This window comes from Protobothrops mucrosquamatus, unplaced genomic scaffold (genome assembly GCF_001527695.2).
Source record: "Protobothrops mucrosquamatus isolate PMUCROS unplaced genomic scaffold, P.Mucros_1.0 scaffold386, whole genome shotgun sequence".
NCBI classification, from domain to species: Eukaryota; Metazoa; Chordata; class Lepidosauria; order Squamata; family Viperidae; genus Protobothrops; species Protobothrops mucrosquamatus.
This window is the reverse complement of record NW_015386718.1, coordinates 518,958-534,555: the sequence shown is the minus strand read 5'-3', so window position 1 is coordinate 534,555 and position 15,598 is coordinate 518,958. Positions and strand designations below refer to the sequence as shown.

General features: G+C 37.2%; 1 protein-coding gene across 1 annotated transcript in view; it reads left to right on the top strand.

Moving 5' to 3' along the window:
• LOC107287414 (PQ-loop repeat-containing protein 1-like) overlaps positions 1-15,598 on the top strand; it is a 50,772-nt gene that overhangs the window by 21,225 nt on the left and 13,949 nt on the right. Inside the window, exon 4 of the mRNA XM_015815927.1 lies at positions 4,592-4,808. Coding sequence (XP_015671413.1) covers positions 4,592-4,808 — 217 coding nt within the window. The remainder of the gene's footprint in view (positions 1-4,591; positions 4,809-15,598) is intronic.

Genomic DNA, 15,598 nt, shown 5'->3' with positions numbered 1-15,598 from the left:
ATTCAGCTATTTCCTGCAGGTTGGTTTAGCTCAGGGATCACCAAAGTTGGAAATTTTAAGACATATGTGAACTTCCACTAGCTGAGGAATTCTGGGAATTGAAGTCTACAAGTCTTAAAATTGCCAAGTTTGGAGACCCCTAGTTTATATATATCTATTTATATATATCTTTTAATTTGTTTTAATTTTGTATATTGTATCAATTGTTCTGTTTTTAATTGGCTGTAAGCCGCCCTGAGTCCACCAGGAGAAGGGCGGGATATAAATACAATAAACTTGAAACTTGAAACTTGAAACTTTAACTCACAGAGTGATTGTTGGAACCTCTCAATAGTATCATACGTATTATGGAATTGATTCTCAAGGAACCCCCCATCTTTCCCATTCCCAGCTGCCCCCCATCTTTTTTTAGGCAGCAGTGGAGAACATGTCAGCATTAATAGGATAACAAATATCCCAAAATTAGACTTCCAGATTTATATTGTTTTTTATTGAAATATTTTTACGATTGTTCTTAAAGATTGTTGATTTTATTGTTATGTCTAGCCACAATTTTATTCCTTTATTCCTTTGCTAACAGAAACATGTTCCTCCATGAAGATGAGATATATAAAAAATAAAATGCTAATCCTGTAAATCTGTCAAAAAAAATTGAATATGTCTTTGCTGTAGTACTACTACATTTAATTATCTTTTGATCCCTTCTCCAATTTGGTAATGAATTCCCTCCACACACAGGCTTGAACACTGCCATTTGGACAGATAACTAAAGCCTGATGAAATTACCTTTTCTGCTGTAAAAATGGGAACACATACATAATCTTTACTCAACCAATTGATCATTCCATGGGTGTATCTAGCTTAATACTAAATTCTTCTTTTTATATAAGAGCTGAAAAAGATGAAAACCAGAGCAGCTGCATTAGACTTGGATCATTAGTGACAATAGATAAGTAGTGCAAATTGTTCGTGGTTAAGCTCTTAGGTAACTTTATATCTTTTCCTAATCTCTACTATAAAATCTCATATCAATATTTGAAGTAAGAAGCTAACTTATAAAAAGGTTCAAAGTTTTGTTTAACGTAAGATATCATGCAGGGTTTTAGTTTTCCGAGGGGGAAATGGTCACTGAAAATTTCTTACCTGACAAAACTATCTAAATTTACTCTTAGGAAAGATGTCATAATTTCTAACTTAATTTTTTCTTCAGTTTTCCATTCCTTCAATTTTCATTTTAAAATGACAGTTACACTTGCTAATTATAGAACGGTGAGAGAAAATATGTTTTTCAGAAAGAAACCACATTTGATCATCTTTCTGATGGATATTATCCATTCCCAGCTGAGTGATCCGATGTCTCTTAAAGACAAAAAACATGATAGAGTCTGTTTTATGGCTTTCAAACAAAAAATAAAGACCCGTCTTATTTATATGTGAATAATATATTAATTCTGAGTTGTGAAAATTCAAACAGTTCTTAAGAATTTTGTGGGGGGAGGGGGATAACCTAGAATAGGGATGTCAAACTTGCAATGTCATGTGACGTGTTGCAACGTAGTGTGACTTTTTTTCCATTGCTGGCAATGGGGCAGGTGCGGTTTTGGCATGACGCATCCGGCCCACGGGCTGGCAGTTTGATACCCCTGATCTACAGAAATGATTTCCTGTATCCTAATTTGATGTCCTTGACTTTTCTACTAATCTCTTAGAACTTAAAATCTTCGGTAGGGTAGATGTAACAAAATTTCAGTTTTATCATCGGAGTCCTAATTTAACCTTATCTAGCTTAATTTAATCACATTTTATGGCTTAGATGTAGATGGAAAAGTTAGACCCTGATAAAGTAATTGAGTTTTGCTTTCTCATTGCCATTTAAAAATATCAGAAGAAATCACCCTTATTCCTATCTTGAAATATCAACTTTGTTATGGCGTGTGTGTGTGTGTGTGTGTGTGTGTGAGAGAGAGAGAGAGAGAGAGAGAGAGAGAGAGAGAGAGAGAGAGTTCTGATACATTTTAGATAGACAGACAGATAGATAGATTTAATTTCTGCAGTTACCTGAAGAAACTGTTATTCCCACTTGAATGAACTAAATTACTAAATAGTGAAGATTGTTCCCTTAATCTGAACTTCATACCATGGAGATAATTCATATTTAAATTAAGGTTCCCCTTATTTTCTAAAGGAGTCCTATTTGAATAAGCAAATCCTTTTAATGAAAGCATCCCTCAGAGCATAAAGGCTTGATAACATACTACATTGTTTAGGTGTGGTGAATTGAAAAACGATTCTATAAATTGAAAAAATGATTCTATACATATTCATCCTCTTGCCATTTATCTCTGGCAGACTGGATTCATCATCTCTTCTGTCTGAATAAGAAACAAAGAGCAGTGTTAATCATTGATTAAATGTAGTGTTTGGGGGATAGGATTTCAATATCCTCCTGTTCTCTTTAAAAATATGTAATGCTTGGTCTTCATCTTCATTAGAATAAATTCCTTTTGGGAGAAGCACAAGTACAGGACTATTTTGTGCCAGTTGAATACTGCTCTCATACATTATTGACAGAATTAAGTTGATCCTCCCTCAGATCTATCAGGCTCGGTTTTATCTTGCAAACACACCGGAGTATGGCTTATTGCTCTCAGCTAACAGTTGTGGACCAGTCTATTATGGGGTGAGGCTTTCATTATAGCTGAAATACAATTAATCTCGGTTGGCAGTGCTTATAGAGAAGAGATAATAAATGATTTCTATTTTTAATGTTCTCAGAGAATTGTTTTATGTCCCAGTTATTTTGGTGGGAGATGGAATTTGCAATAAAGTAAAGCTTTCCTATCTTTATCTGGCAAATAAGATAGCTTGCAATGGCAAAGAATGTTTTTTATTGCTGCAGCAGATGCAAGCAAGAGAATGTCAGGATTGCTATAAAAAAAGTTACACAATTTTGCAGCCTTCTGATAAGGCTGCTTCAGCCTCAGATTCTTTCGTTTTTTCCTCTGTTCTGGTTAAGACAAAAGCAGGAAGCAGGGGAGCTTCCATGACCTTGCCTTTCCCTTTCAGCCACTTAACTTCATTTGCAACATCAGAAGATGGTGAATCGCTGTTTATCTTGGGGCTCAAAGAAGTCAGGCTTATCTAGATAGGTGGTCTTCGTCCCAAACGCCGCCCTAAAAGTTAACTTTGACTGCATAGATCAGTGTTTCTCAACCTTGACAATTTTAAGGCATGTGGACTTCAACTCCCAGAATTCCACAGCCACCATTGCTGGCTGTGGAATTCTGGGAGTTGAAGTCCACATGCCTTAAAATTGTTAAGGTTGAGAAACACTGGCATAGATACATCCATGTTTTTCCTTGGCCACCATGTGGAAGCAATTTATCTTTACATTCGCTGTGATTTTTTTAAAAAAACAAGGCTGGGATTTGCTTGGGTTCTCCCATTCAAATTCCAACCCGGTCCATCTCTACTTAGTTTTCCTAGGAATCGGGAAAGACTGTTAGGTGCAGCCACCTGCTCTGATCCCAGGAGATTAGAAGAAAGAAGTCGGAATATCTATCTATCTATCTATCTATCTATCTATCTATCTATCTATCTATCTATCTATCTATCTATCTATCTATCTATCTATCTATCTATCTATCTATCTATCATCACAAGTCCCTAGAAAAGCAATGTTTTTGACATGTTTTTGCTTTTCCTTTACCCTAGAGCAGGGGTAGGCAACCTTGGCTCTTTTATGACTTTTATGAATTCTGGGAGTTGAAGTCCACGAGTCATAAAAGAGCCAAGGTTGCCTACCCCTGCCCTAGAGAATCAACCCTTGTTGCAGTAAATTATACCAAACCTTCAATGCCTAAGGCTATAGCTCCCATCATTCTCGACTGATAATTTAATGGCTGAAGAAAGTGTGAGGCCTCCCATCACTGGGAGCGAAGATTTCCCATTTCATTGATAGATACTAATTTGTACAGTGACCCAAGTCCCAGTCCCAGAAAAGGGATGAATATTCTCAGGACAGGGTGAATATATTTTTCTTCTTGACAAAATAATCAATAGGGAAGAATCAACCCTGAGATTCTCCGAATCCTGTGAAAATATTTTGATGGAAGTTGTGTGCTTTGATGCACAACCATAGCCATTGGATCCTAGTGCTTTTTTAACATGACTTCTTGTTCTTTATTGTTCTCTGAATGGATGGCTTTGGATTCTTAGAAAACTTGGCTTTTGTGAGACAACCTTTGTTGGGAGGACAAATGTTGTCTATTTCCCTCCCTCCACAACTTCAGACTTTGCACAAATGATATTCCGGATCATGGTTTATGTAACTGCTTGCACTGCAATATTTCACGAAGGCAGTTTTCAGTTTGAGTTGCATTATACATTTAATTTTTCCACATCATCCTCTCGCCCTATTGTTATAACCTTATGATTTATCAGTGATCTAATTGTATAAGTTACCGCCTCAGTTTATTTAATGACAGTTTTTTTAATGACAGTTTCCTTAAACTTTCCAAATAATCCTGTCTTCCTCTCATGTTTGGAAGTCCATTTTGATTTTCATTTATTTATAAACATTGTTTTTCAGATTTTGACTTGAACTCTTTCTGGCACTGGAACAAGTTTGCAGATTATGTGCAGTGCGTTCTGGCTTTCACTGGGGTAACAGGATGCGTTACATACCTTTCCCTTGACTCCAGTATCTTTGTTGAAACCCTGGGTTTCCTTGCTGTTTTCATTGAAGCCATGGTGGGTATCCCGCAGCTCTACCGTAATTATCAGAATAGGTCAACTGAAGGAATGAGGTAAGATTGTATGCATGTACCATAATTTCTGCATTCTTGAAATGTGGTTGTTTTCTTTGCATAAGGGACAGCCCCAGAATTTCTTCAATTAAAAACAGCAACATAAAAATACCATATATGCTTTTAAACCCCTCTGCTGCTAAGCAAACCGTCAAATTTGTAGCCTAGATACCCTGAAAATTGTGACGTGCAGATAAGCTGACCCTCAACATTTTCCTTTTTTAATTTTTTATAACTAAATTAGTCATGGGTGATGCACTTTTTGTGGTATTTTGGTTCAAAATTCAAGGGTCAGCTTAACCCTGGGTTGGTTTATTTGCAAGTATTTTTGGATACTTTAAAAGAGCATTACCACATACTTGCCCATCCATAGATAAAGCAATTCCAATTTCCAATTGCTATAATTTGGAACCTAAAATCCTTGCCTTATCCACAAGTATATATGGTATGTCCATAATTCTGCCTTAGCTCTAATACTGTGGGAATATTGATGGTAGAAAATTGTAAAAAGCTCCTTTTACAAAGCAAAAATTGCAAGACTGAAATTGGGAGGCAAGGAAGATTCAGAAAAATGTAATATTAGAACAGTGTGTGTGTGTGTGTGTGTTGGTGTAATTATATGTAGCTTATACAACCTTGAAAAAAATCCCCAAACTAGGAAATATACTGTCTTGTTTGTTCTACAAACTTGAATGTAATGATGCATCACAATCTCCTGAGCTTTTTTCCCCCCTTCATTTTTAAATAAGCATTGTTTGATTTATTGGCTTATACTCTAGGCTGGGGAATCCATATATAGTCTGATTGACACATTATAAAAATTATGACTTTGCGCTGCACATTTTGAAAAAAAAATAGAGGAAAGCCATTTCAGATTTCATGTGAATGCACTAATTCTCTGTTGTTCATTTAATTATGCCAAGTAGTTTCAGAGAGGGCTGTATTTATCCAAGTTCCAAAGCACCTCTGAATAACTTTCAAAGTATAGGTAGCCTTAATATGCTAACAAATATTATCATTAGGTTGGTTGAATACATTTTACCCTTGTTGTTGTTTGGTCGCTAAGTCGTATCATGACCCCATGGACCATAGCACTCCAGATTCTCCTCTACCTTTTTATGCCCTAGAATTCAGGAGTAGGCAACCTTGGCTCTTTTATGACTCGTGGACTTCAACTTCCAGAATTCCTGAGCCAGCCATGCTGGCTCAGGAATTCTGGGAGTTAAAGTCCACGAGTCATAAAAGAGCCAAGGTTGCCTACCCCTGACCTAGATTTAGCATATACAGATAGTCATTGACTTATGCCCGTAATGGAGCTTGCCTTTAATGAATTCACCATAGCTAGTGTTCTGTCTTTCCACAGAGTTACTTCTGCTCTTGGTGTCATAAAATGCTGGTAAATTCCATTTTCAAAGTCAAGTTGCAATTTAGTACAATCTCCTACTGAATGCACGCCCTGCTTGTTATGGCCATTGCCCTTGATATATGCTGGGTATGCATTGCTTTCTTACAACTGGTAGCTTCTAAAAAAAAGCCAAATTGACCTATGTCTCTATTTCAACTTTCTGACTTTTTTTTTTTGAGGCTGTAAGGTGTGTTACCCTTGTATGCACAGAAGTGCTGTATAATTGTCTGCTGCGAATAGAACTGGATTCACTTCTAAGAAGAATTTCATTGAAAGCGCTCTCTTTTTTTCAGGCTCTCATTTGGAACCATTTTTTTCCCTCCCATTTCGATTTTTCCAATCAGAGAAAAACTTTTGAAGTGATGCTCTGGGGCTCAGCTCTCTTCCTCCCTCATGGATGGAAGCCTGAGGCACTCTATGAATTTGGCAGAGCTCTTAGCTCTGAGTGAGCTGCACAATTTCTTTCTGAACGCTTGTTTTTAATCTACTTAGCATCTGGGAGCAGTAAAGTCTTTTACTGTCAGCCCTCAGTCTTACTGTATGGATGCCAGGTCTGCTTGCCCTCTGCAATCCTATCTTAATTACGCCTTTCATGAATTCCGTTCTTTGTTACCTTATGCTTTCTCTTTCTTAATGATATATTGGGAACTGAATTAATGCAATTTTTTTTCTCCAGATCTGCTGTTATTTAAAAGAAAGGTAGAGTTCTGCCTGTACTAGCTTGTTTTTTTTAAAATAGCAGTGCAATATAAGGATACAAAATTTCTATTCTAAATGGCATGCCTTCTAGAATTAAGAATGATATGTATACAGTGTATCAGTTGTAGAGCATTGTCGCATCAGCCTTTTTGTAGTGGAGAGTTCTATTTAAAATCTATTTATCTATATATAAATAAAAATGTAAATGTTCGTTTGTTCAAAATCTTAAATCTCCGAAAGTTCTTCACCGATTGCTTTGAAATTTTGACACAACGTTGCATTCGAATACGCGCGTGTTTTTATATACCTACTATTATATAGATGTCACACCTGTGACAGGTAAAAACATTTAACCTATCTGAGCCACAGCAACGTGTGGCCGGGTACATCTAGTTTAAAATAAATGTCATCAACCCTAGTAGGGTGGAGACAGTTTTCTTTAGCAATCCCATTAAATAGGTTTCATTGTTTACTTCAAAAATCTCTGGAGTTTATTTTATCTTCCTTTTCCCCATTAAGTTGAACCTTCATCTATTTCAAAGGAATGTGGAATTGACCTTGATGAAGTGATGGATGAGCCGTTAAGGGAGGAAAAACACCAGAGAAAGTTCTTTCGAGGAAGAGATCCAAAATAACCCTGCCTTGATTCTGCTTAGTTTAAGAGAGGGCAGAGGGAAATGCTAGCAATCTTTCACAATTCTCTTACTCATCCCTACAACAATAAAGTAGGGTTCCTTTAATCCTGGTGGTATCTGTTTCCTGACTTGGCTACCTTAAAGGGTTGACATCTGTGGACTACAACAGTTCTTACTTTTATCAGTTCGGGACAAAGCCGCAATGTATGTTGACGGTTGGGTTAGACCAGGGGTGTCAAACTCGCAACATCACGTGACATGTTGCGACGTATTGTGACTTTTTTTCCATTGTTGACAATGGGGTGGGTGCGGTTTCGCCATGATACATCCAGCCTGTATCACCCCTGGGTTAGACTGTTGGGACTTTCTCTCCACCTCACCTACCTTACAGGATTATTCTGTTAATAGCATTCTTAAAGAGTTTAGAAAAGAATACTCCCGAATGCTAGGGATTTGATAAAAGGATAACATAAGGAATTTTTTTGGAAAAAAAAATACAATTAGTGATTGACTATAGCAAGAATTTAAACCATAAGAGCTTGGTATTTTGCTGAGAATTTTCCACCATATGTTAATTCCCTTTTTCACAGCTGCCAGAGAATATATGACACTTATGATAGGAGCATACATTTGTGAAATGTGTTACAAATAGTAATGGCATGGCCGTTGTTTTTTGTGGTATAGATCAAAGAAGCTAGGTAGGTCAACTCAAATATAACATCTTTAAAATAATTCATACTTTTTTTTCTGAAGATATGTTAAGCAAAACAGGTTTTGCTATACACTGATAATAAACTGTGGCCATTGAACTCTTTGGCTACTAAATGCTCAATCTCTCAAAATGACACATTAGCAACATCAAAGAAATAATTACTTAAGTTCTTTCTGGTGAAGAGTCTAGTATGTCAGCCATCATTTCTTACTATAAAAGAACATTTAATTTAAATGAGAGTTAAATTTTGAATTAATGAGGCCTATAGCATCTGATTTGTAGAATCTGGAAATAAGTATGTCATTTCACACTTCTTTGATGTAACATTATTGCTGTTCAACCCTTTGGATTCAAAGGCAAAAAGTTTCTTTGGACTACCTTGGGGGAACACAGTAAATAAACACTGTACTCTTTTCCAAGATTGTGTAGCTGCTGTAGTTCTCATATTGTGACAGTCAGCATTTAAACTCCATTTCTCCCAAGGCTGAATGTCTCCTTTAACTTTACTTTACAGGAAACCCTACACCATTTCAGACAAATGGCTTTCCAGTCTCTTCTTAAAAAGCTCCAACACTGGAAGTTTTAAGAAGAGACTGGACAGCCATTTGTCCGAAATTGTGTAGGGTTTCCTACCCGAGCAGGGGGTTGGACTCGATGACCTCCAAGGTCCCTTCCAACTTTATTATTATTATTATTATTATTATTATTATTATTATTATTATTATTATTATTATTATTATTATTACTACTACTACTACTACTACTACTACTACTACTACTACTACTACTACTACTACTACTACTACTACTACTACTACTACTACTTCCCCCTTCCTGTGTTTTCTGTAATCAATATATGCTCATCAGCTTCCACAATTTTGACTATGTGCTTTGAACCAGCGTTTTGCCTTGTCTGCCATCAACCTTTTCATCACCTTCATGCTTATTCGGTAAATCCCATACTTTCAATATTGGCCTCTGTCATCTACCTGTCCTTATTTTATAGCCTCTCTACAGCTCCCTTGCCTACCACCTTGACCTGAATGGCTTTGGTCAGTATGGCTGCAACTATTTCTTTCTTCTGACTTTTTAATTAGGGTAACACCAGGTTGCCTCAAATGAGAACCTGGTGAGCCAAATCATTGTCAGCCCAGGAGCATTGTTTGACTACAGCACATAGGAAAGCATTTGGAATAAGAGTTCTTTTTTGAGCATTATAATGCCGCACCTCAAGCAATTATTTGTTGAGGCTATGGATAATTGGCTGTCGGTGTGGAATCCGGCAAATTTCTCTATAAAAGCAATTCCGATATGGGATTTGATTCAATGAATAAATCTAAGCTTTTGATGTAGGCATACAGAATAAACTTGATCCTTGCAAGGTGAGACAGCATATTAAAACTTCACATACTATCAGTAAACTGATTTACTTTTTTAAATATTTAAAAATAATGATTGAACAAGCACAGAAAGAAAATTAGCAATTTATAAGTGCAATGAGCCTCTGATTTAGACACTGCTTAAGGTGAGCCTTTATTTTTCCTATCACGGGTTGTTTTGCATACAGATAATCTTTCTGCTACTTAATAAATACTGTTCAAATACTCTTAAAAATGTGTTCAGTTTATATTAGTAGATTCTTCAACATGAAAACCCACATGTAATAAAAATAATAGCTGAACTATAGAATTTGCAGAGTACAATGGTTAATGCAAGATGAAGGATTTTTTAACCACTTCAGCCATGTTACTTAAAAGAACTGGAAAAGTGTGCAAACCCCTCTCCCAGTAAATATTATGCTAATGCTGTTGAATGGACTTCAACTGATGCCATACAGAAGCAGATGAGTCATGTGTAAGAAAGATTTGGGTAGTAGGAAAGTTTGGTAGGAAGAAAAATTCAGTTTTGAAGCTTACTTCCTTCCTTCCTTCCTTCCTCCCTCCCTCCCTCCCTCCCTCCCTCTCTCTTTGGAGATCCTTTCTGCCTTCATAAATGCAACCTTAAAAAATATTTTCTTTGTTGACCATTGGTCAAAGTGAACATATGGCTTGCACTTCCAACAAAGAAGGTACTGCTTACACTTTATCATTATATTGGTAACCATTACATGGGATTTAGTATTACAGAGAACTCAATGGAAGCAGTTTGTTGTCAATGGCCAATAAAAAATTGGGAAAGAACTACATTTATTGGGTTTTAGATGCCCCTTATGTGTAATATGCCAAATTAGGCTAGTTAGATTAAGGAAGGATATTACTGCATTTTAAAATACCTGATTCAGATTATTGTAAGTAGTTAAGTTACACTTGGAGGTGGTAAGATCCCAGAAGGGACCTTAGAGATAATCTAATTGAACCCTCTACTCAGTGCAGGAAACTAGAATAGAATAGAATAAGAGTTGGAAGGGACTTTGTAAGTCATCTAATCCAACCCCCCACCCAAGCAGGAGACCCTACACCATTTTTGACAGATGTCAGTCCAGTCTCTTCTTGAAAGCTTCCAGTGATGAAGCTCCTACAACTCCTGAAGGCAAGCTGTTCCATTGGTTTATTGTTCTCATTGTCAGAAAATTTCTCATTTCTAGGTTAAATCTCTTCTTGGTCAGTTCCCATCCATTATTCCTTGTCTGGCCTTCAGGTTCTTTGGAAAATAGATTGACCTCTCTGTGAGACCCCCTCAAATATTGGAACACTGCGATCATATCTCCCCTGGTCCTTTTCTTCATTAGACCAGCCATGCCCAGTTCCTGTAACTGTTCTTCATATGTTTTAGCCTCCAGTCTCCTAATCATCTTTGTTGCTCTTCTCTGCACTTTTTCCTAGAGTCTCAACATCTTTTTTATAGTGTGGTGACCAAAACTAGTCACAGTATTCTAGGTGTGGTCTTACTAAGGCTTTATAGAATGGTATTAGTACCTCATATGATCTTGATTAAATCCCTCTGTTAATGCAATTTAGGATTGCATTGGCTTTTTTGGCCACCGCCACACACTGTTGGTTCATATTTAATTGATTGTCCACTAAGACTCCAAGATCCCTTTCACAGTTACTGCTATTAAGCCTGGTTTCACCCAATCTATATGTGTACTTTTGGTTTTTCTTGCCTAAGAGTAAGACTTCACTTTTTTATACATTGAATTTCATTTTGTTAGATAGGAGCCAGTGTTCAAGTCTGTCAAGATCCATCTGGATCTTGATCCTATCATCTAGGGTGTTGGCTATTCCTGCCAGCTTATATCACCTGCACATTTGATGACTTCCCCTTCTATTCCCTCATCTAAGTCATTAATGAAGATATTGAAGAGTACTGGGCCTAAGACAGAGCCTTGTGGTATACCACTGCTTACTTCTCTCCATGTGGATGTAGTACCATTGAGGACTACTCGTTGAGTACGGTTTGTCAGCCAGTTACAAATCCATCTAGTGGTGATGCTGTCTATCCCACATTTTTCTAGTTTACCAACAAGTAGGTTGTGGTCTACTTTGTCAAATGCCTTGCTGAAGTCTAAGTATACTATGTCCACGGCATTTGGCTGGTCTACTAATTTAGTCACTACTACTATACTAATCATGATAGATGACATCTTGGCTCCGTACAAACATCCTTGGAGGAAGGAGAGTCCACTCTCTCCTGAGACAGGCTGTTTTATTCATTCATATCCCTCTTATCAGCATGAATTTTCTTCTACTGTCCAATTTCCATGCTATAGAACTTCTATCTTCTGCAAAAAAAAACTCTAAACAATTTTTTTAAAATATGCCTTTATATATTTAAATATAATTCTTAAGATTGGATGTATGTATGTTGTGTACTCTTTGATATATATTTATGAGAGATAGTTTGAAAGACAGATTCTGAACAACTGCTGTGGATTAAAATCTAATATTTAATTGCCTAGACTGGTCTTAGAATCATTAAATAACAGTATGAACTACTGACATGATGTCCCAGTTAAAATAAATGAAGAACTTAATATACTGCATTTTCTCGAGAGATTTGCAAGACAACAGTATTAAATTAATCTTTGTTGATAATTATGAGTTTTGGTTTGGTCTTCCAATTCCTAAAATAGTTCCCCAGACAAGATTAATTCTCTAATTAAATGGTAGATTATTGCCCCTTTGGCATTCTAAATTGTCTCTGAAATTTGAAATACGCAACTCATGCATTTTTCCTAACGTGCAGCATGGCCTCAAATTAAGTGTACAGTGTTTGATTTCCACCTCGTCGTGGGCCTAATTCAAAAGTGCCATTGCTTTTGCTGTTTGAAGATTTAACTGTTTGAACTAATACTTCTGCGCTGAGTAATGAATAGCTTGCAATATTGTCATGGTAGCAGCGCCTTGAGAAAAAACAGCATTTCTGTCTTTATCACCTCTCGTCCATACGGAGATGGAAATATGCCTATCTATAGCTTCCATTTCTGATAGCGCACTCAAAGCAGTGTGGGTAGGAAATCTGCATTGTCTGAGAGACAAATAACACAACTGAGGGTCAGAATTCTCGTTGCCGCCTTTATGATCCTTGAAACAAGGTTTCTCCTGGGGAGCCCCTAGCATGTGGGTTTCATCCTACAGGAAGAGCTGCTAATTTTATGAACACTTCAAAAACCTGAAAAGGAAAAACTGGACACCCATTGTTAAATCTGATTTAAGTATTTAACTGCTGTCTCAGATGTCTGTGGGATTCTCGGTAGCTTTCAGTTACACGAATCTGCCCTTAGTTTTATTAAAAACTAAGTCTATCAGCCATGAGCACATTCCAAGATGATTCTGTATTTGCTTTGTGGATGTGACCCAGGATCATCTTTCTCTATGGTACGTTGCTAAAGAGTCGGGCATTATATCTCTGCCCCTGTCCCAAAGTTAGCTGAAACAAACTTCTTGTATTAGGTCATCCTTTTACTTGGGGATACAGTTTCTGTTTCATACCATAGTTCCCAAAATAACATTGGAGCTCTTCTTTCTTTCCCAGTCCCAGTTAACTGATTTTTCTGATAGATGGGACTGGACATCTTGCTCGTTCTTGAGATTATCAGTGCGGCTGACACGCCAGACGGATTGCTGCAAAGTGACATAAGAAATTCCTATTCCGAGGGGTTGCGCATTGGCATGCATGCCGGAATGAGCTTTGAATTTAGAACTCCTAAGCGTTGTCCTGGGATCTCAGGGTTGGCCTCAAAAGATTGGCTTCTGTTACCTGCTCATTCAGGAATTCCATTTTTTTAGGTGCAAACTGGACAAACTCAGATTTTAAAACAATAAAAAAAGATTTTATTTTTTTTTAAATTACAGGTAGTCTTCAACTTACAACCACAGTGGAGCCCAAAATTTCTGTTGCTAAGTGAGACATTTGTTAAGAGATTTTTTTGCCCCATTTTACGACCTTTCTTGCCAGAGTTGTTAAGTGAAATCACTGCATTTAAGTTAGTGACATGATTGTTAAATGAATCTGGCTTCTTCCGTTGACGTCGCTTGTAAGAAGGTCACAAAAGGTGATCACATGACTCCGGGACACTGCAACCATCGTAAATATGAGCCAGTTGCCAAGCGTCTGAATTTTGATCATGTGACCTTGGGGATGCTGCAATGGTCGTAAGTATGAAAAGTGGTCATAAGTCCCTTTTTTCAATGCCGTTGTAACTTTGAATGGTCATTAAAAGAACTGTTGTAAATTGAGGACTACCTGTATTCTATTCATAAAACTGCTATTTAGAAATTTGGAGATGGGTTGCATCAATACCTTCCTAAATTTTTGGTTGTATTTAAATTCTCATTAGGTTCTTTAATTTCATGCATTTTCCCTCCTAGCCTTAATTTTAGAGCAGATTCAAACCTGCTCATTATGATCATTTAAACTGTCATGGCAAAGACATTACTGAATAAAGTCATATAAAAATAGTCCTGTGCATAGCTGATTTAGAAAAACAGCATAATTTCATAATAAAACAGGTTCCATTTAATGTCAGTTAAATTCATTTTAGTGAAAAAATTATTTAATGTTAAAACTGTTTAAACCACGATTTACATATTGGGCAAGGAAATTCTATTCTTGTTTGTTGTGTGAGATTATCTGGATGCATGTTCTTTAGTACTCAGCTTCTTGTAAAGTTATTAGGGGAATGTTGTTGTTGTTAGTTGCGAAGTCGTGTCCAATCCATTGCGACCCCATGGACAACGTTCCTCCAGGCCTTCCTGTCCTCTACCATCTTTTGGAGTCCATTTAAGCTCATGCCTACTGCTTCAGTGACTCCATCCAGCCACCTCATTCTCTGTCGTCCCCTTCTTCTATTGCTCTCAATCTTTCCCAGCATTAGGCTCTTCTCAGTGAGTCCTTCCTTCTCATTAGGTGACCAAAGTACTTGAGTTTCAACTTCAGGACCTGGCCTTCTAAAGAGCAGTCAGGGTTGATCTCCTCTAGGACTGACCGGTTTGATCACCTTGCAGTCCAGGGGACTCGCAGGAGTCTCTTCCAACACCATAGTTCAAAGGCCTCAATTCTTTTGCGGTCAGCCTTTCTTATGGTCCAACTTTTACAGCCATACATTGCAACTGGGAAAACCATGGTCTTGACTATACGTACTTTTGTTGGCAGGGTGATGTCTCTGCTTTTTAGTATGCGGTCTAGATTTGCCATAGCTTTTTTCCCCAGGAGCAAGCGTCTTTTAATTTCTTTTAATTAGGGAAATACAATAATTCAATTCATTGTTGAGGATTTGAAGCAATGCATCTTTCATTGGAGCAGTATGATTTGAAAGGTGCAACAAATTACTTTGGCCGCAGAAATGGACACAGCAAAGAACTTAGTTGAATTCCACATGAAAGGTAAGAACAAGTCACAGATGTGCATTTTCATGGCAGTGCCACAGAGGTTGGCCATGGATTTCTTTTGGGATGTTTTCTGACTCCGCAATCTAATCTGCAGCTATGATATTTTGTGGTCATTTCCTGTTCAAAGACCATACTCTGCTTAGGTTTCAGTCTCACAAAGTTGATCAAGTGCTGCCACCTGATTAGACAGTGAATTTACATTGTTCACCGGTTGTATTAGTAAGACTTTTCCTAATTGTAGATAATATTTGTAGCTCGGATTGTAGATTTAGGCAGAGATTTGTCCTCCAAGTTTGCTAGTTAGCTCCCAAAGATTTCGTTACCGGACTAACTAACATCTTCGGTAGGGTTTTTTTGGGTGAAGTGTCTTGTTTGTTAATGTACTTTTCCTAATATTTCTTAACTATACAGTGTTGAATATTGAACACTGATCTTGGTGATTTCTGAGCTGATCTCAGAATAAGCAACTAATAATTGGTTGGGGGTATCCATCCATCCATGCATCATCT